Source organism: Quercus suber, unplaced genomic scaffold, assembly GCF_002906115.3.
Source record: "Quercus suber isolate HL8 unplaced genomic scaffold, Cork oak 2.0 scaffold_62, whole genome shotgun sequence".
Classification (NCBI taxonomy): Eukaryota; Viridiplantae; Streptophyta; class Magnoliopsida; order Fagales; family Fagaceae; genus Quercus; species Quercus suber.
This window is the reverse complement of record NW_027069527.1, coordinates 1020814-1041316: the sequence shown is the minus strand read 5'-3', so window position 1 is coordinate 1041316 and position 20503 is coordinate 1020814. Positions and strand designations below refer to the sequence as shown.

The following is a 20503-nucleotide window of genomic DNA, read 5'->3' as shown; positions in this document are numbered from 1 at the left end:
CATTGCACTGCTTGGATTCCCATTTAGAATCTTAGATCGGACTTGTTAACGAATGTTAAGAATCTCCAAGTTTTCAGTCTGTTTCTTAAGGGCGCATAGTTGATGAAGCAATTAGTTTTAACGTTATAAATTGGGTATCAAGTGATTTCTTATTGATAATATCATTCTTTGTAGTATTCTATGTTTGTGTTTCGAATTTCATTCTCTTTTTCCATTATCTATCTATATCAAAAAGAAAAAGCTCATCTCCAAATCAATTTGGAGTAAAATTCCTCTTATAAAATCATCCCTGTAAACTTTTAGTATTATAACTTATTTATTTTTAATATTATAACTTTTCTAATGAGTTATGTGACTTGTTTAGATAAAATAAATTGATGATTTTATGAGTTATCACGAAATGGGTTAAAGAAGATTTCACAAAAAAAAAAAAAAAAAAAAATATTTTATGAGTTATCACGAAATGGGTTAAAGAAGATTTCACAAAAAAAAAAAAAAAAAAAAAATCCTTTTTCATCTCAAAAAAGTTCTAAGGTTATAAATTGGAAAATTCTCTCTCACTTGCATATTAAACCATGGGATTAAAACACAAAACATTTGAGACATTGTAATCTTTTAAATTTATGATTCCAAAAAATCTAATAACTTGTAAACTTTTCCACTAACTTTCTTTACAATGGTTGAAGTGATATGTTGTCATTAGTTCATAATAAAAGTATGATTGGTGAAGAGTTATGTAAAAATGATATCATCATCACGATTTGTCACTTTAATACTGCCGTGATTTTTGCCCACTTTAATTGGTAATGTCAATTGGTGTCTACAATATATAAGAGTTATCTTGTGCACATAATCATTCTCTTTAAAATGAGAAAGTATTTCTTACGCTTGCATAAATTTTATAAGTCTGATGCATAATAGATTTTTTCCTTCAAAACCTAAAAAAAATGCAATTTTCACTTTCAAAAATCTATACTTTATGTAAATGAAATGGTGAAATTAATACCTCGAAAATCTTTCATGATCAAAATCATTTTTTTTTACCCAAAAAAAAAAAAAATCATTTTAACTCCGGGGAAGGAAAATGGATTTACATTTGAGAAATTGACGAAAACATTTATTAATTTCCCCCCTTATTATTTTGCGCCGGATGGTATAAGTTCGGAGGTGTGGACTGGCGTGTAAATGCACAATCTCTCTCAAAAGGCTCCAGAAGGGTCCGAAGCTCTCTAACCGAGTCTGCTAATTTCATTTCATTTAAAAACCAAAGCTCCGCAAATTCACAAACAAAATCTAACTTTCAGATTCATAGACACAGAAAAAAGAAAAAAAGACAAAGATGGTGAAGGTTCGCATGAACACGGCGGATGTGGCGGCGGAGGTGAAGTGCTTGCGAAGGCTAATCGGCATGCGATGTTCCAATGTCTACGATCTCTCCCCCAAGGTCTCTCTCTCTCTCTCTCCTCCCCTTTTCCATAAACCCTAATTAATTTCCATTTGATCTCTTCTAAGTATTCACCACCTTTAATAGCTTAAACCAGTACAACAAAACCTTACACACACGCACACATGTGATTCTTTATTACTTGTTTGGTGAATTCTCTGATATAATTTGAGTTTTTTTGATGCAATTCTTTGAATTCTTGCGAGGACTAGTTAAATGGAGAACTGCTATGAAGACATACTTCTATGATTGATAAATAGCCTGATAGGATGTGGTGTTGAATTGATTTTATCTATTTTTGAATGTTTAATTTAAGTATCATGTTGGACTCATTGAATTCTTAGTGTGTAATATGTTATGAATTTGGTTATGGTGTGAATTATTTGCATACATGCAGAGGATTGATTTGTGTGTGTGTGTTGCCGATTATTATATGTTTGATGAATGGTCTGACAGGATGTGATGTTGTATTTATTTATTTTGAATGTTTAATTTATGTATATGTTGGAAAGATAAAAAGTGTGTAATGTTGTGTCTCGTATTGGTTATGGTATGAATTATATGCAGACATATATATTCAAGCTGATGAATAGTAGTGGAATCACGGAGTCCGGGGAGAGCGAGAAGGTTTTGTTGTTGATGGAAAGTGGTGCCAGATTGCATACTACTGCATATGTTCGGTGAGTCTTTCTTAATATGCATTACAGAACTTTTTCCTCTTGTTATCAGCAAGTGTTTGGTTGCCGAGTAATCCAATCAGGAAAAGAAAGAAATAATTATCTTTTGGTTCACTTTTTATTTTTAAATGCATTCATAGATCTGCCTTTTTTTTTTTTCTTTTTTTTTTTTTAATTAAGAAAGAAAAAACTCTTATTTTTTTAGATAGCAAGTACAACTGTGGGGGGGGGGGGGGGTGGTATTGATACATCAATCAAGAGACTCAAGATAGATCCAAAACATTATCATTTACCTAGTGAAATTCTTGGAAATTTTAATATAATTTTTAAAAATTTCCCATTTCTGAATGCTGCCAAACAAAATCACCATTCTTTCGATTCATTTTTTTGTTTCTTTCTAAATCTCTTTTATTCTTTCTAGTATTATTGTCCATAATGTTAAATATTCCCTATTAACCTATTCCTTTATGCAATATAATGAATTCAGCATTTTAAAGGTTGGGCCTTGGTGTGATGGCAAGTGTCTTCCATCAAAAGCAACAAGTTGTAGGTTCGAGTCTAGGAATTAGCCTCTCCAAAAACAATTGGAGTAAGGCTATCTACCATGACCACTCCCAGGCCCTACAAAAGTGAGGGCCTTGTGCATTGAGTACCACTTTTTTGAGTTTCAATAAAGTGTTGACATATAATTGAAAACTAAAACAAATTCATTACTCACAAGAAAAAAAAAAAGTTTGATTATTGAGAACCAATTTTTTTTCCATGGGCGCGGTTGGTTAGAAAGGGGTAGAACTTTCTCTTTTTAGGGAGCCACCTAAGCCAGTTATTTTTTGGTAGACTATTGGGCCAGTGAGTTAATATTAAATTTTGAGAGGTCATTGATTTAGCTCAAATTTTGGGGGAGTGGCACTGCCTGCAAAGTAAAAGGGGAGATAGAAAAAGAAACAATTAAAACCACTGAGCTCTGTATTTTACCATCAATAGGGACAAAAGTAATACACCTTCAGGATTTACTCTCAAATTGAGGAAGCATATTCGCACCAGAAGGCTTGAGGATGTACGGCAGCTTGGATATGATCGGGTATAACTATAACCATGCAGAACTTCTTTCATGCTTCAGACTGCATCAGAATTATTTTTCTTTTTTTGTTGTTCCTTCATCTGGATTATTTTAATGAATTTTTTTTATTTTTTACCCTAACCTCCTTACAGATTATTCTCTTTCAATTTGGGCTGGGTTCTAATGCACACTATGTTATATTGGAGCTATATGCCCAAGGAAATATTCTCCTCACAGATTCTGATTTTATGGTCCTGACTCTTCTCCGGTCACACAGGTTGGTGATTCAGTTGTGCATTTTGTTCAATGAAATTTGTATGCCTTACCTCAGAATTCACGACATACCTGGTTCATCAGTAATTTATGATATATAGACTCCTTTGCAGCCCAATGCACTGATTGGCTGATGTTTGAAGAGAAACAAAGCTGGGGTTTTTGCAATCTTTGTCTTCATTCAATTCTTTTATTAAAGTAATTTCATGAAGAAATTTAGTAAAATCCATTTACTAAGTAGCATTGCTATTGTTTTTTTTTTCCTTTCCCCTTTTTCCCTATATTGAGTTTAAGAGATAGAGTTATGATGCAATCGCCAATTTATAATAGCTTGCAAATGTGCTTTGTAATATTATTTACTCGCATCTATTTAGTTGGCTTATTTGAGAATTTTATGGAGGTATCAAGAATTATCTATTCACAATGTTTCTTGGTCATGAAACAGAGGTCACTAGTTCGAACCTTCCCTTTTCCCTCACCTTGGGGCCCAAACTCACTTATATTAAAAAGAAAAAGAAAAAAGAAAGAAATATTTGCTGGTCATGCTCTAGGACTAGGAAGCATAGACACTTCATTTGGGGGTGCCATACCCATGTTAGACACGTCTATGACACCTCTGCATGCATGTCCTAGCCTTTTTTTTTCTTTTCTTTTGTCGGAAAAATTGCAGGACATTGGAGGGGCACTTATCTATCTTGAACAATTATCTAGTTATCTTTTATTTACTCTTTTGGATCTTATTCTTAGTTTGTATTGTAATTTCAAAACATTTTTTTTTTATAAGTAATAAAACTTTTATTCAAAAATACTGAGCATCATGTTCACAATGGTTAACATTCTGATCAGGAAAAAATACAGCAGGTTCAAAAACTTAATCTAATAGAGTGTAAGAAATTAGAAATGGAAATACAATTCGTAAAACTCCAAACACGCACCCACTGAAACAAAGTACCGAAGAGAAGAGGTTTTAAAAGATCTAAGGTTCTCTCCTTGTCTTCAAAGATGTGTGTATTATGTTCTGTCCAAACCAGCCACATTAAAAATGTCGGGACCATATTCCATATGGTTGATAGATGCTTTCCAAACTAGTTTCTCCAAGCAAAGAGGAGAGCTAACTGTCTTCGGCATTACCCAATGGATCCCAAAAACCTCGAAAATTGCACTCCATAAGGCATGAGAAAACTTACAGTGGAGAAGAAGATGATCCACGGTTTTCCCATCACAATAACACAAACAACACCTGTTAACCGAGGACTGACCTCTCTTAACTAGATTATCAATAGTGAGTATCCTATCCTTAGCTGCTGCTCATAAGAAGAAAGACACCCGTTTAGGCACCTTTGCACACCAAATACACTCCCAAGGAAAAACCTCATTGTAGGGTCTAGACAACGACTTATAGTAAGAGCGCACATCAAACACCCCATTCTTAGTCAATTTCCAAGTCAAAGTATCATCCCCCTCACCCCTTGGCATATGGGAATACAGAAACTCAATGAAAGAACAAACATGTTCGTGCTCCCAATCCTCTGGAGCTCGACGGAAATGAAAATTCCAGCTCCTACTTCCCCCTTCTAAGGCAGATACAATGAGGTCAGAAATCCAAGCCTCTTTAGATTGAGAACGGGTAAACAGATCAAGAAAAAGGTCCTTTAGAGGATTACTCCCACACCAAGGATCATGCCAGAAACTAATACAGTGACCTTCCCCCACATTATACGCTACTTGTCCAAAGAACTTCTTTGCTCCTTCTCTAATGCTCTCCCACATCCCACACCCATGAGTACCTCTTACAATTTTAGTGCACCAGCCTCCACTTACCAAGCAAAGCTTGGTTAAACAACCCAACCCTCCAGACCCCCAAACCACCATCCTCCTCCGGCAAACAAACCTTCTCCCAAGCGATCAACAGATATTTAAAAACATCCTCGGATGCTCCCCAAAGGAAATTCCTCTGAATCCTTTCTAGTCTAGTTGCCACCACTTGGGGAATAGTAAACAAGGATAAAAAATAGGTGGGAAGACTAGAGAGGGCACTCTGTAATAAAGTAAGCCTACTGCCTTTCGATAGATATAGATGTTTCTAGCCAGAGAGTTGCCTCTCCATCTTTTCTATAATAGGGTTCCATATCGATGAGTCTTTATAATAAGCCCCAAGTGGCATGCCCAAATAAGTCATGGGCAAGCTACCCACCTTGCAACATAAAACACGGGCCAAGACATTCAAATTCTTAACATCACCCATCGGCACAATCTCACTCTTACCATCGTTGACTCTCAAGCCCGTAATAGCTTTGAAAAACTTCAATACCATTTGAATGTATAGTAACTGTTCTCTCAAGGCATCACAAAACAAAATGATGTCATCATCTAAAAGAAGAAAAGAAATTTTCAAACATCGTCAGACGAGACCCTGCCTGAAAACCACAAAGAAAACCACCATCTTCCGTTTTCTTCAACAACCTGCTCAACACCTCCATAATCAAGAGAAATAACAATGGAGACAGGGGATCCCCTTGGCGGATACCACAAGAACTACCAAAAAAACCCGCAAGAGACCCATTCACCAGAATTGAGAATCTAACTGTAGAAATACAGGCTCTAATCCATCTCCCCCACCTTGCCCCAAAACCCATCCTCTCCATAAGATAAAATAAGGCATTTTTATTCTCATGGTCATATGCCTTCTCAATGTCCAACTTAACAATGACCCCAAGAATACCACTCTTCAATCTCCTTTCCAAGTATTCATTGGCAATTAGAACCGAATCTAGGATTTGCCTCCCCCAACAAAAGAATTTTGAGAAGCAGATATCAACTTATCCAAAACCCCGCGAAGTCTATGTGCCAACACCTTAGCCAAAAGTTTATAAAGGCTACCCACAAGACTTATTGGATGAAAGTCTTTAATATTGATTGCATTGACTTTCTTAGGGATCAAACATAGAAAATTGGCATTGAGAGACTTCTCAAAAATACACTAACTATGGAAATCCACAAAAAAAGCCATAACATCTTGTTTTAGTACACTCCAACATTTTTGGAAGAATGCCATAGTAAAACCATCTGGCCCAGGTGCCTTATCACCTTCTACCTCCGTAAGAGCCTCTAGAACCTCCTTCTCAAACTCCCTCTCCAAAGAGTACCTCTCAACTTCGTCTAAACATGCAAAGTCTAAACCATCAACAAGTAGGCCTCCAAGATTCTGGCTCCTGATATAATTTCTTATAAAAATCTACTACCTGATTCGTAATTTTAGACTCATCCTTATAGAGAACCCCCTCAACCTCCACCCCCCTAATCTGATTGGTTCGCCTATGAGAGTTGGCGAGTCTATGAAAAAAGCGAGTGTTATTATCACCTTCTTTAATAAACAATGCCTTAGATTTTTGCCTCCACGAAATCTCTTTCAAAGAAGCTAAAAAATCTATATTAGATTTAACCACCACTCTTCTGTCTTTGTCTGCTTGGGTCAAAACTTGCATCCCCTCTTTCATATCAATGTCTAAGAGTTCAGTCATCAAGCATTTTTTCCTAAAAGAAACATTCCCAAAAACATGCTTGTTTTAGTGTTTCAAGTCCCCTTTGTGAGCCTTCAGTTTACATGCTAGAATATAACTAGGAGGTCCCAAAAAATGATAACTACTCCACCATTGACACACCATATCCACAAAGCCCTCTACCTTTAACCACATATTTTCAAATTTGAAAGGACTCCTCCCCCTAGACATCCCTCCTGCCTCCAATAGTAGAGGATAGTGATTCGACACCACCCTAGGAAGAATTCTTTGGGTCACATCTAAGAAATGATCCTCCCAATCTGCAGACACCAACACCCTATCAATTCTGGACATGGAGGGTCTGTTAGAGTCACGAAACCACATGAACTCACCTCCCTCCAAAGGCAAATCAACCAAAGAGTGTTTTGCAATAAAATCCGAGAATTTAAACATGGCTGGACTGTATGAAGAAAATCCAAATCTTTTAGACGGATATCTAATAATATTGAAATCTCCAAACAAACACCAAGCCAAAAGCCACCGTGATCTCACAATGTCTAGCTCTGCCCATAATCATTTATTAGTCATAAATTTACTTTATTATCCATTATTGCTCTAAAATTTATATATGTTTAGCTTTATATGAAAAATAAATGCTTAACAAGATTTAATATTATAAATAAAAATATATATAATAATTAATTAATATGTTTATCCCAGTCGTGTTGTGTCCTAATTTTTTTGAAATTGCCATGTCGCCGTGTTGTATTAGTGTCCGTGCTTCTTAGGTCATGCTTTTTCCTTGGGAGGCTCAACTGCATAGTGTGGCTAGGATTTTTTGCCTGATTGATTTTAATATTGTTGGATGTTAGTACTTTTTCCTTAAAACATTAACAGGATAACCTTTGCTAGCTCTTCCTTTGCTTTCTTGTTTAGTGGTAAAAGTGAAACCATTGTTTTTTCTCTCGCTCTCTTTTTCCCTGTTGAATTTAAATATTAGTTAGATATTAACAACTCATCAACAACAGGGATGATGATAAAGGGTTTGCAATCATGTCACGCCATATTTATCCAACTGAAATTTGTCGAGTTTTTGAGAGAACTACTGCTGCAAAGTTGCAAATGACCCTTACTTCTTTTAAGGAGCCTGATAAAAATGAACCCATTGACAATAATGATGCTGGAACTAATGTGTCTGCTACAGCAAAAGAAAAGCAGGTTAGCCGTAAAGGTGGGAAGTCATCTGAGTCAAGTAAAAATACCAGTGATGGTACTCGGAACAAACAGGCCACATTGAAAAACGTTCTTGGGGAGGGACTGGGCTATGGACCTGCACTTGCTGAGCATATTATACTAGATGCTGGTCTTATTCCTAATACAAAAGTTTCACAAGATAACAAGTGGGATGATGAGACAGTTCGGGTTTTGCTCCAAGCTGTTATGAAGTTTGAGGACTGGCTGCAGGATATTATTTCAGGAGAGAGAATTCCTGAAGGATTCATTTTGATGAAGAAACAAAATTTGGGAAAGGACTCCGTCTCATCTGAACCAGGGAGTACTGGCCAGGTTAGTGTAGTAGTCCTTTGTCCATTTTCCTTGACATGCACTAGATCAGAGTGCAGTTATTATTTTATCTTTGGTTTGGCATATTCTTCTCATTCTATCAACTAACCTTATTCTTGAATCTCTTTTCAGAGATTGATAAAAATAAATGACTTTATGTATTTGTTATTATTATTTTTTTGATGGATAACGAAAAATTTTATTAAGAAAAAAATAGTCAACCTGAGTACATTGGAGATGTACTGTGGGGGAAAAATCAAGAACCAAAATTACAATGATCAAGTAAAAGTGGAAGAGAAAAACAAGAAAAATGCGACAGGGCCACACTCCAAACAAGGAGAGTGCGTAAGAAAAATGACATGATCTCTAGTAAAGACCATTCACATCCCTCAAAACAGCGAACATTTCTTTCCTTCCAAATACACCACATCAAACAGTGCAGCACAAGTCTTCAAAAATCTATATTGCAATTCCGCCCAAATTTACCTTGCCAAGATTCAAACAACTCAATAACCTTAAGTGGCATAAACCAATGCAGCCCAAACAAACAAAACACCAACGACCACAATTCACAGGCTAAGGAACAATGAAGCAGAAGATGATCCACCAACTCCCCACACCTCTTGCACATGTAACACCAATTGAGAACAACAATATGTCTTTTGCGAAGGTTATCAGTTGTGAGAATCTTACCTAAAGAAGCTGACCATGAAAAGAAAGCTGCCCTTGGAGGAACCTTTGATTGCCACACCAACCTCCAAGGGAAGGAGGGTAGAAAGAAAGATAAAAACTACTAACCTCAAACCCTCTACTCCTAGCTAGCTTCCAACAAACCTTATCAGGACCAACCCCCCGCACTTTTGAAGAGTAAACAATGTTCATGAACCGATCAAAAGATTCTTCCTCCCAATCTTGCGGTGTACGAAAAAAATGAAACTTCCAATGCAGCTGCCCACCAGACCAGCCCATAACCTCCGCCATTGAAGAATCCCTTGCCTTGCTAAGACTGTAAAGTTTTGGAAAAGCCTCTTTGAGGGAACAATCCCCACACCACATGTGCTTCCAAAACTTCACTCTGGTACCTTAGTAATGGTCAGGAAGTTCTCGTCATATCTAAGCATCTTTATTGAATATCTGGTTGCAAAGTTTTTTTATAACTGTTGTTTGGATTTCCTTTGCAGATCTATGATGAATTCTGCCCCATTTTACTGAACCAGTTGAAGACAAGGGATTATGTGAAGTTTGAAACATTTGATGCAGCTTTAGATGAGTTTTACAGTAAAATTGAAAGTCAAAGGGTAGAACAACAGCAAAAGGCAAAAGAAAGCTCTGCTGAACAGAAACTGAATAAAATACGCTTGGATCAGGTTTGCATCTGTAATTGCTGATATTGTTAATCTATAAATAATTTTTTAGATTTACATCCTGTCCCTCATGTTTTATTGCATTGTGTGTCCTAAAAAATTCCATAGTTATGTGTCATTTATATTCACTGGCCATCATTTCTTAAGTAAATGACTGTACCCTGCATTCCCTACTTTTACAGTGTGTTTGGTAGTCTGGATGGAGAGGAGAGTAGAGGGTAAAAGGAAAGGGGAGAGGAGAGGGAGGGGAATGGTCTTTCTTTCCCCTTGTTTGGATGTTTTAATTAAGTAGGGGGGAGGGGAAATCTGTTTTATTCGATAAATTTTTTTAATTATTTATAGTAAAAATTTTATATATATATATATATATATTATATTAAAGAGATTTGGGGAGGGGAATAGGTGTCCCTATCCTTTAAAGAAATAGATAATAATTGACATCATAACAGCAAAATTGGCAATTTTGATGTGGTGTATTTGGAGGGAGAGGAATAGACGAACCTTTGAGGATATGGAGAACTTGGGGGAGCAGATACTTGTGTCATTCATAGGGACTTTATTCGATTAGTCTTGGGCTTGGGGAATCACATCCAATGATTCTCTCCCTATGTTTATAGATTCCCTTAAATTTTGTACATAATTTTTAGTCTTTGATGTGTTCTCCTGGCTGCTTCATGTTTTTTTTTTCCATGAAGTAGTCTTTTTTATTGAAATTTTGTCTTACCTATAAAAAAAAGGTAAATTATTTAATATATATATATATATGTATGTATGTATGTATGTATGCATGTAAGTGGAACCCCTACCCTTTGAAATTCTCCCAAATTGGAGGATTTGAAAATTAGAAGTTTGAAGGGGTAGCTTACCCCTCCAAATCCCCTCGAACCCTTTCCCCTCACTTAAAAACATCCAAGCAAAGGGAATTAAACCACCCCCATCCCCTTCCTTCTCCTCCCCCCTCCATGCAATTTCAATTCTATGTGTGCAAGGCATAATTTCTTTGAACGTATAAGGAGCTTTAGTTTGCCTCTTCTGCTGCAAATTAATGACTCATCATAAATAAGGTGTTTAGGTGACTTGTGAGTTCGGTATCTTTTTGAAGTTGGAGGGAGGGAGGGAGGGAGATGAGTTCATTTCTGCATTAATTTGTTTGCTCAAATGTATATTTGTTGACATATTAATGAAAGCCGAAGTGTAAAAGATCAAATTGTTTTCAGCATCACTTGATCTGATCTTGAAATAAAATTGAATAGATATTTTTGTAGGTGAAGATGGTCTTAAGTCAAAATGATAAACTAGCCAGCCATAGGTCATTTTATTCAGCTTAGTAACCATAAGTTTTTATGTTTGCATGTGAACAAATAGTTATTGTTCTTTCCTTACACTACTTAGGTTTCCATGGGGGAAAAAATATCATCGCGAAATCAGTGATCCTTTGGATTAGTATTTTTTTCCAGGATATTTGTGAGTCATATTTGAACATTTAGTTTATGCATTAATGTCAACAAGAGTCTTACTTTTCCAGCTTCGTTGTTCCTTTTTTTTTTTTGAGTTTATTACTATTTCCTACACTGTAGGAAAATCGTGTGCATACTCTAAGGAGTGAAGTTGATCGTTGTGTTAAAATGGCGGAGTTAATAGAATACAACCTGGAAGATGTGGATGCTGCCATACTAGCTGTGCGTGTAGCTCTTGCAAAGGGCATGAGTTGGGAGGACCTTGCTCGTATGGTGAAGGAGGAGAAGAAATCTGGAAACCCTGTGGCAGGCCTCATTGACAAACTCCATCTTGAAAGGAATTGCATTACATTGCTGTTGAGCAACAATCTTGATGAAATGGATGATGATGAGAAGACACTCCCAGCGGATAAGGTGTTCCATTAATTATACATTTGGTATTCTTTATTTCAACATCTGCTTGAGATCGAAAGTGATGAAGCACTGCAGTTTATTCTTCATTTTATGCATTTCTCTCATTGATTCTATTTGCTTATTTGGTTTTACTTTCTTCTTAGGCATCTATAGTGATATGCATGGCAGCACACAGTTTTGTGCTATATTATCATCTTAATGATGTTGACTATAAGGATGTTTGTGGAGAAGTCACTAATAAACCGTTTAAATTCTTCTTATAGGTTGAGTAATAAAAAATAATTTAGCATTATCAATTCTGAAATGTTCAGTTATTATTGTTGTCATCATCATCATATATCCTACAATCTCTCTTATGAAGCTTAGCTTTCTTTTGGGCTTTATTTTGAGCATTGCTTATCTATATAATAAAAAAGATGTGTTGTCTAAAGCTTGTATTTTTCGTTATCGTACCTCTTAGGTTGAAGTTGATTTGGCTCTTTCAGCGCATGCCAATGCCCGACGGTGGTATGAAATGAAGAAAAAACAGGAGAACAAACAGGAAAAGACGATTACAGCACATGAAAAGGCTTTTAAAGCTGCTGAGAGAAAGACTCGTCAACAGCTTTCACAGGTAGCTTCATGTTGCTGTGATACTATACATATGATGTGCTGGACTGCTGATACTCTAGCTTCGTATGTTGATTCAAAACTATCAAATTGCTGAATGGTCCACTGCTATTGGTCCATGTTATTTGAATTTCAATATTCTAAAGTCAGCAATCATTAATTTCAGGACCAGATGACTATTAACATGTCAGTGGTTTTTAACTGTGGGTGTCTTGTTGGAGGTTGGTGGGCTTATCGTAAATTAGGTGGCTGGTGGTTTTGGTATTTAATAATGCCTTATTTTATCTTGTTGTGGAAAGTTTATTAGGTTTAACACCGATGCAAAACTTGGTACTTAGGATGCAGGTTTGATGTTATGGTGTAATGTCAATTGCCTTCATGGAATGTGAGCCTCAATCTCAACTATATTTTCCACCTGAATCTGACCTGATTACAATGGCTATGATTTGGCTAAAAATGGTAAAGTCAGTAAATCATATAGATAAATAATAACTTCACCACACACATTAGAGATCTCAAATGTTATCCTTCTGCAAAGGGGGCACCATTTTTGTGTTTCATTCAAGAATTATAGCATGAACTGCAATGTAAAAAGGATGTCAACATTAAAATCTGAATTCTGAAATTAGAAAGAAATTACATGCTTTATATGACATTGGTAAGGCAGTTCTAGTAGTCCATATCTACCATTCTATATCAAAGCTGATATCTCTGAGTGGATATTTCTTGGTAAAAGGTAATTTGATACTGATAAACGATTACTGATGATTGTCATTTTGTTATTTTCCATCCTGCCAACTTTCATTTTGATTGTTGTTTTTATTGCTTAGTCTTATTCTCATAACTAATAATGCAGGAAAAAACCGTCGCCACAATTTCACATATGCGCAAAGTTCACTGGTTTGAGAAATTCAATTGGTTTATCAGCAGTGAGAACTATTTGGTTATCAGTGGGTGTGATGCTCAGCAGAATGAGATGATAGTCAAGCGTTATATGTCAAAAGGAGATCTGTAAGTAGATGCTATTATGTTGTCATTATAATATGTACCAACTCCTGATTGGGTAATGGTGTTTTTTTTTCTTCATTATCTTTCTAGGAAAAATAAGTATATCTTCAAAGATTTCAGCTTTTATAAGTATGCTAGTCATTAGGGTTAATGAGGATTAAGCTTGATGTCTACTTCTGATGTTGATTTAATTATGTAACAGGTATGTCCATGCAGAACTGCATGGAGCTTCTAGTACTGTGATAAAAAATCACAGGCCAGAACAACCTGTACCTCCTCTGACTTTAAACCAAGCTGGATGTTTCACAGTAAGTCAATAATCTTTCCATATGTTGTTAGCTTTAATTTTACTTTATCTAGTGTTTCTGAGGAGGAGTGAATAAGAGCACTAGATGCGGGATGACTCTACTGTATCTTTCAATTGATGATGTAGGTTTGCCATAGTAAGGCATGGGATTCAAAGATTGTCACTAGTGCTTGGTGGGTTTATCCTCACCAGGTCAGTAAAACAGCTCCTACTGGGGAATATCTTACAGCTGGGAGTTTTATGATCCGAGGGAAGAAAAACTTTCTTCCTCCCCATCCTCTTATTATGGGCTTTGGGTTATTATTTCGCTTGGATGAGAGCTCCTTGGGATCACATTTAAATGAAAGGAGGGTAAGAGGTGAAGAGGAAGGGATAAATGATGTTGAAGAAAGTCAGCCTCACAAAGAAATATCTGATACAGAGTCGGAGAATGAAGCCACAGATGAAAAACTTAAAGTAGAATTGGAAAGAGTTCCTGATTCATCTACAGAACTGTATAAATCAGTAATAGAAGGAACCGCGGTTGAACCTGCTAGTGGATTGACTACCACCAATACTAAAGCCATTGATTCACTTGAATTTCCTGTTGAGGAGAAGACTAACTTGGATGGCATTGATAAGAATAATGTATCCAGTATTGCTGGAAATGGTGTTGCTTCAGTAACCCCGCATCTTGAGGATCTTATCGATCGAGCTCTTGGATTAGGATCTGCTAGTGTATCTGGTAAAAGTTATGGAATTGAAGCATCTCATGTTGATCCGTTGGAGGAACATGATAATGAAGAGAGGAAAGTGGTGGTCAGAGATAAACCTTATGTCTCAAAGGCTGATAGAAGAAAGCTCAAGAAAGGCCAGAAAAGTAATGGTGTAGATGCAAATATTGAGCAGGAAACTGAAAAACCAAAAGAAATTGATGCTTCTGTTGGTAATCAAGAGAAAAAGGTTCAAACTACAAATCCAGGTGGTGGAAAAATTAGCCGTGGGCAGAGGAGTAAACTAAAGAAGATGAAGGAGAAGTATGCTGATCAAGATGAAGAAGAAAGGAACATTCGAATGGCTTTACTGGCTGTGAGTATAATTACTTGCGCTATTGTTTGGTACTGCTGTTTATTCTACCCCTCTATATATTGATTTTTTCTTGGTTCCTTTATTTATTTTTAATGTGTTGGTGCCTTTTTATCCGGACCATGCTCTCTGTGTGTAGCCCTTTTTTTAGGCTAATGCAAGTTTTCAGCGTTTTTTACCCTGCAGTAAATACCTATTTTCCTTTCAGAAATGAAGTTTAACATTAAGTTGAATGTGTTATACCAACAATGAATTGGTATAAGTTGTTATATAATAAATTTTGGTATACTCAATAAATCCATAACTAAATGAAATTAGAGTTTATTTGGATACACACACATAATTGTAGTTGCCAAATACTAATACCTGTGGAAAATATGCCCAATCAGGATATGATTCCACTTTTTCTGATGTGGATTCTTTGTCGAGAACGGAACAGGACGACTTTTGAGGATTTGTAGAGCACTAGGGACTAACATATAGCTCGTTTTGTTGGTACCTTGTTTGATTCAGTTCCAATGTTTATTGAGTCTCTATCATTTTGTATAATCTTTTGTATTTGTTTGTAATTCTTTAGACTGCTTTATGTTGTTTTTCCATGAAGTAGTCTCTTTTTAATACAATTTTATTACCTATAAAAAAAAAACAAAAAATGTTTATGGGATGATATTTCTTTTGAGAATGGTGATTTGGAAACTTGCCAAAGAGCTCTAGCTCAACTAGCTACTCCTCCCCTTGCAAGTGCTAGGTGGAGGGTGAGATCATGGGTTCAAGACTCATTGGGTGTGTGTAACATACCTATCCAAAAAAAGAAAAAAAAAGAAGAAAAGAAATAGTGATCTGGAAACTTGTCCAATGCCTCTTTGTTGTCATCCCATTATCATGTTGCTCCAAAACTGACAATTTGTTTGTATTTTTTAGTCTGCTGGAAAAATAAACAAGGCAGATGGAGAGACACAAAGCATAAATGCAGCTACAGCCAAAGAGAAGAAGCCTGGCAGTGGTATGTTCTTCAAGGGTTTTTTTTTTTTTTTTTTTTTTTTTTTTTTTTTTTTTTTTTTTTTTGGCAAAAATGCAAGAATAGTCCAAATCTCCCATCAGGTTCTTTAGAAATGATTATTTGAGAAAAGTTAAGTCCACACTTTCAAATGTACAATGAACAAAGGCTTATGGTGTTTTAACAAGAGAAATTGAAAATACAATGACAAAAATGCATAAAATACACTTAAAACATCAAGTCTGAAACTTCGACTCATAGACAGCATGAAGAGGAAATTGAGAGAGGTGGCAAGAGAGAGAGAGAGAAGGAAGGTTTCTCTATACTAATATTTACACCCCTAAATTTCATAATAGTGAGAATTTTCGCAAGTTGAATGAATTTTTGCTCTAAAATTTCAGTTCTAAGGGTAAAACATGGCTAGCTTGTTTTGAATCTAATTGAGGCATTTTATATTGAGTTTTGGGTGCTCTTAATGACTAGTTTTTAGTCAATAGAAAAGGTTTTGGACCCCAATGTGTTAATTAAGGAGTTATTTTCAGGTTTGCTTTTGTTTGGATAAAATGAAGATTTGTTTTTATCATTATTAAGGGAAAATTTCGACTAAGCCCTCATTGGCTCTCCCTTTTCAGATGTTTCAAACTCTTGAGAGGCTCATCTAAGTGAGGGCTAGAACTTGAAGTTAGCCAATGAAAGCTAACTATGTTTTAAAGGCAAAAAAGGTTAATGCATAAAACTTGGGACACAGACACATGAGCATAAAACCTCTATTGTGGTGCAAATTTAAGATATAAGACTTTTTCATGAGCTTGAGGTGTTGACAGCGTCCTTTACCCACTTAGTAGTACACACGAGTTAGACTCATGCAAAAGGTCCAAAAGAAACCGATTCATACTCTTCAAACCACACCTCCTCAATTTTCCTAATATGTCACGTGGGCTTAAGTCATGCTTAAAAGAATAACATAAGTATAATATATGAATTGGGTCCACAAGAAGGTTGAACTTAATTGAATCGGGTTTGTAGAAAATGCATCACAAAGACGACCATTAACAGCTTTTTTAGTGGGCTTTTTAATAGTAAACATCAATTAAATGTTATTTATTTGAGCTTTTATTTTATATACACTTTTCCATTTTAAAACCGTTCTTGTTTTTTGAGATATAAAATTGCTAAATAAGTTTTAATTTGTATCTATGTGTTATCTACGTCTCTTTCATAAGTTGTTTGAAAAATTTTGTCAATGATTATTCAATAGACTCATAATATCTTTTTGGTGAAATAGTTTACTGTTTCAATAAAAATGGATTTATATTAGCTCAATATTTTGTGGACTTTTTTTGGAGGTGGAATAAAAATTCAAAACTTACCAATATTTTTTCTTGAAAAAATACAATCATCATATTGCTTACTATTGCATGGTGAAATTAATAGCTTCAGATTTGAATCCATAGCGATCCCAGTTGCATGACACGCAAGGTCGGCTCAAGTGAATTAAAGGACGAGATTGAAAGTAAAAAAATTCATTTTTTTTTTATCTCAATTATTGTATTAGAAAATTGTTTAACCTTTAAACTTTTACTTATTCAGTTTTTAATCTTTCTAACTTTTACATCTCACACGCTCATGTTAGTTGCACCATACAATCATTTCATGGATCCAAATCCGATTGGCATAACCATCCATGCACACGAGAGAGGTGGCAATCTGCTTGAGACACAGCAGGAGGGATACAAGTACAACTTACAACGTTTTGACTGCAACAAATGAATAGGTGATTTCGCTCCAATTCCAAAGGATTTAAAATTTAATTCCTCGTTAAAGATGAGTAATTATAGCGAATGCTTTCTCCTCTTAACTGAATTTATGATAAATTTAATTTTCCGTTAAAAGAAATAATAAATGATAGTAATTGTTTGCATTAATGTACCAAATCTCCGAAAATTTGGAAATGATGTCGCAATATTTTTGCTTTATTGACTGATTTAGACCTACTTTGGCAAGGCTTAGATCCAATCGGAACCGTTGATCACCTCAGAAAATTAATCACATTCCATGATCATCTTATCCACCCTTTATTTCAACCATGCAAGGAAAAAGAACTAAACAAGAAAATAACAAACCGTTGATCACCTCATCAAAATGTCCATATTTCACAATGAGCCATAGAGTTTATCATCTGCATGGAAACTTACCAAATCAGAGCCATAATATTTGACAAATAGATACAATAGAATAATTTATTTCCTCTAATATCAAACATTCCGTTTTCACCACCCACTGATTCCCTATATATAGAGCCGTACCCTTAATCTTCAAAACCCATCTCGCAAGACTCAGCATTGTGTTTTTTCTTCTTTCTTTGATAAAAAAAATTTTGTTTCTTTGTCTTCCTTTGAATCCCGAGATGACACCAGAAGCAACAACCAAAACTGTGAGTGTCCCTAAGACTAAGAGAGCCTATGTGACCTTCTTGGCTGGCAATGGTGACTATGTGAAGGGAGTGGTTGGTTTGGCTAAGGGTCTGAGAAAGGCCAAGTCAGCCTATCCTCTTGTGGTGGCCATTTTGCCTGATGTGCCTGAGGAGCACCGTCGCATACTTGAATCTCAAGACTGTATAGTCCGTGAGATTGTGCCTTTGAGCCCTCCGGAGAATTATGCTCATCAATTTGCTATGGCATACTATGTCATCAACTATTCTAAACTTCGTATTTGGGAGGTAAATCTTTTGCTTATTATGAACCTTCATTATGTATTCCTTGGTGCACATCACACATGCAATAAAGTCTGTCTTTCACATTAATCAAACAATTTCGAGCCATTTTATTTTTGATTAGTCACCATTTTTTATATATGATTTTTCTTTATTTGATTTTTATTTACTACCTTTTAAAGAAAAAAAAAAAAGTCTTTATTACAAAGGTTAGGATGTGATTGCTACATATTGAAGGTTAAAATCAATATTTGATTTGGGTATTGGTATGTAGTTTGTGGAGTATGACAAGATGATCTACTTGGATGGTGACATACAAGTTTTTGACAATATTGATCACCTATTTGACCTGCCGGATGGGCACTTTTATGCTGTGATGGACTGCTTTTGTGAAAATATATGGATCAATTCTACTCAACACAACATTGGCTATTGCCAGCAGTGTCCAGAAAGGGTTCAGTGGCCAGTTGAGATGGGCTCTCCTCCTCCACTTTACTTCAATGCAGGCATGTTTGTTTATGAGCCTAAGCTTTCAACTTACCATGATCTCTTGGAGACTGTCAAAGTCACTCCTCCAACTTCATTTGCTGAGCAGGTAACATTTTTAATGGTTGGCACTTGTTTTTAATTTGTTCTTGTTCGTTTTATCTCATTGATTTTGTTACCATCATTAATTCCCATTTTTCTTTATTTGTTTCACTTAAAAATACACTGTTTTGGGCAATGTTTTGCAGGACTTCCTTAACATGTACTTTAAGGGTATATATAAGCCCATCCCTCCCATATACAACTTTGTTTTAGCCATGCTTTGGCGTCACCCCGAAAATTTCAACTTTGATGAAATAAAAGTTGCTCACTATTGTGCTGCGGTATGTTAATAAAGATTAACTTTTGGTTGCTTTCAATTAGTACACCGTTTAATTAGGTTAGTATTGTTGCTAATCAATTGTGTACACTTTCATGATAAAGGGTTCAAAGCCTTGGAGGTACACAGGAAAAGAAGAAAACATGCAAAGAGAAGACATCAAGATACTGATAAAGAAATGGTGGGACATTTATGAGGATGAGTCTTTGGATTACAAGAATGTCATTGCTGTTTCAAAAGCTCAACCTGTCTTTGAGGCCCTACAGCTAGAGGAGATTGATGTGGTTGATAACAGGGATGCGCCATCGGCTGCTTGATTAGTTTTATTAGTATTGCTAAGTTCTACCACTGTCTTAATATTAGAGAAGACAAGTAGGGTAGTTTCTTATTTTATAGTAGCAACCTTGGCCGTTGGATATTGCCGAGTAAATAATGTGGGAACAGTGCTTTTTTTTATGTTGATTCAAGCCTGATGATCATTTATTTGATTTTAATGGATACCAGTTACTGGTAGATCTCCGCTTCTTTCTTCTTCCTTTCCAGTTACAAAGTAACCAAACTTTTCCGGGTTTTTTACCATTCTTTTGGGTATATGCGAACACCACAAAAAAAAAAAAAAACTCTATTCCTAGTGGGTTATTACTTAATCTCCCAAAAGTAATGTATCAAATCCAATAATTTTATGTCGTAGTATTATACCTCCACTAGTTAGCATTTCGTGGTGTCCATAACATTTAGCCATCTAGGGTTTAAATCTCTTTCCCACATTGTAACTATGAAATTATCAACTACAACAAAAAAATAAAATAAAATAAAATAATTGAGTATTTTAAAAAGTAGCCGTTAAATTGTAAACTCCAAATGAAAGAGGGATGTTGTAAAGAGCCTTGTAGCTTACTAGTATACACCAAATGAAAAAAGGATATCGCGAAAAGTCTTGTAACTCAATGATATATTTGGTTCTTCTTTAATGGGAGGATCATGTTTAAAGCATCTTCTTCAAAAATTATGTAAGTTACAGGCTTTTGTTTGGGATATTTTGTGACAAAGGCCAAAAATGCAAGAACGATCCAAATCTCTTTTCAGGTTCTTTAGAAGTGATTATCTGTAGAGAGTTAAAGTCCAAAATTCCAAATGTATGATGAATAAATGCTAATAGTACTTTAACAAGAGTGAAATCGAAAATA

At 35.6% G+C, this 20503-nt stretch overlaps 1 protein-coding gene and 1 pseudogene across 2 annotated transcripts in view; both read left to right on the top strand.

The window, feature by feature from the left end:
- The first annotated feature begins 1115 nt into the window (after positions 1–1115).
- The window catches only part of LOC112022343 (uncharacterized), a 20920-nt gene continuing 1532 nt past the window's right edge, over positions 1116–20503 (top strand). The window contains exons 1-13 of one of the 2 annotated variants that reach the window (XM_065772681.1): positions 1116–1217; positions 1305–1444; positions 2012–2124; positions 3106–3202; positions 3334–3458; positions 7983–8520; positions 9699–9884; positions 11459–11752; positions 12213–12365; positions 13218–13372; positions 13572–13677; positions 13803–14744; positions 15663–15744. In XM_065772681.1, the coding sequence (XP_065628753.1) occupies positions 1340–1444; positions 2012–2124; positions 3106–3202; positions 3334–3458; positions 7983–8520; positions 9699–9884; positions 11459–11752; positions 12213–12365; positions 13218–13372; positions 13572–13677; positions 13803–14744; positions 15663–15744 (2896 nt within the window). In that variant the 5' untranslated portion in view covers positions 1116–1217; positions 1305–1339. Of the gene's footprint in view, positions 1445–2011; positions 2125–3105; positions 3203–3333; positions 3459–7982; positions 8521–9698; positions 9885–11458; positions 11753–12212; positions 12366–13217; positions 13373–13571; positions 13678–13802; positions 14745–15662; positions 15745–20503 lie in introns of both variants that reach the window. The other variant, XM_024054907.2, reaches the window with a different exon arrangement.
- Positions 18720–19654, top strand: LOC136067184 (galactinol synthase 2-like; annotated as a pseudogene).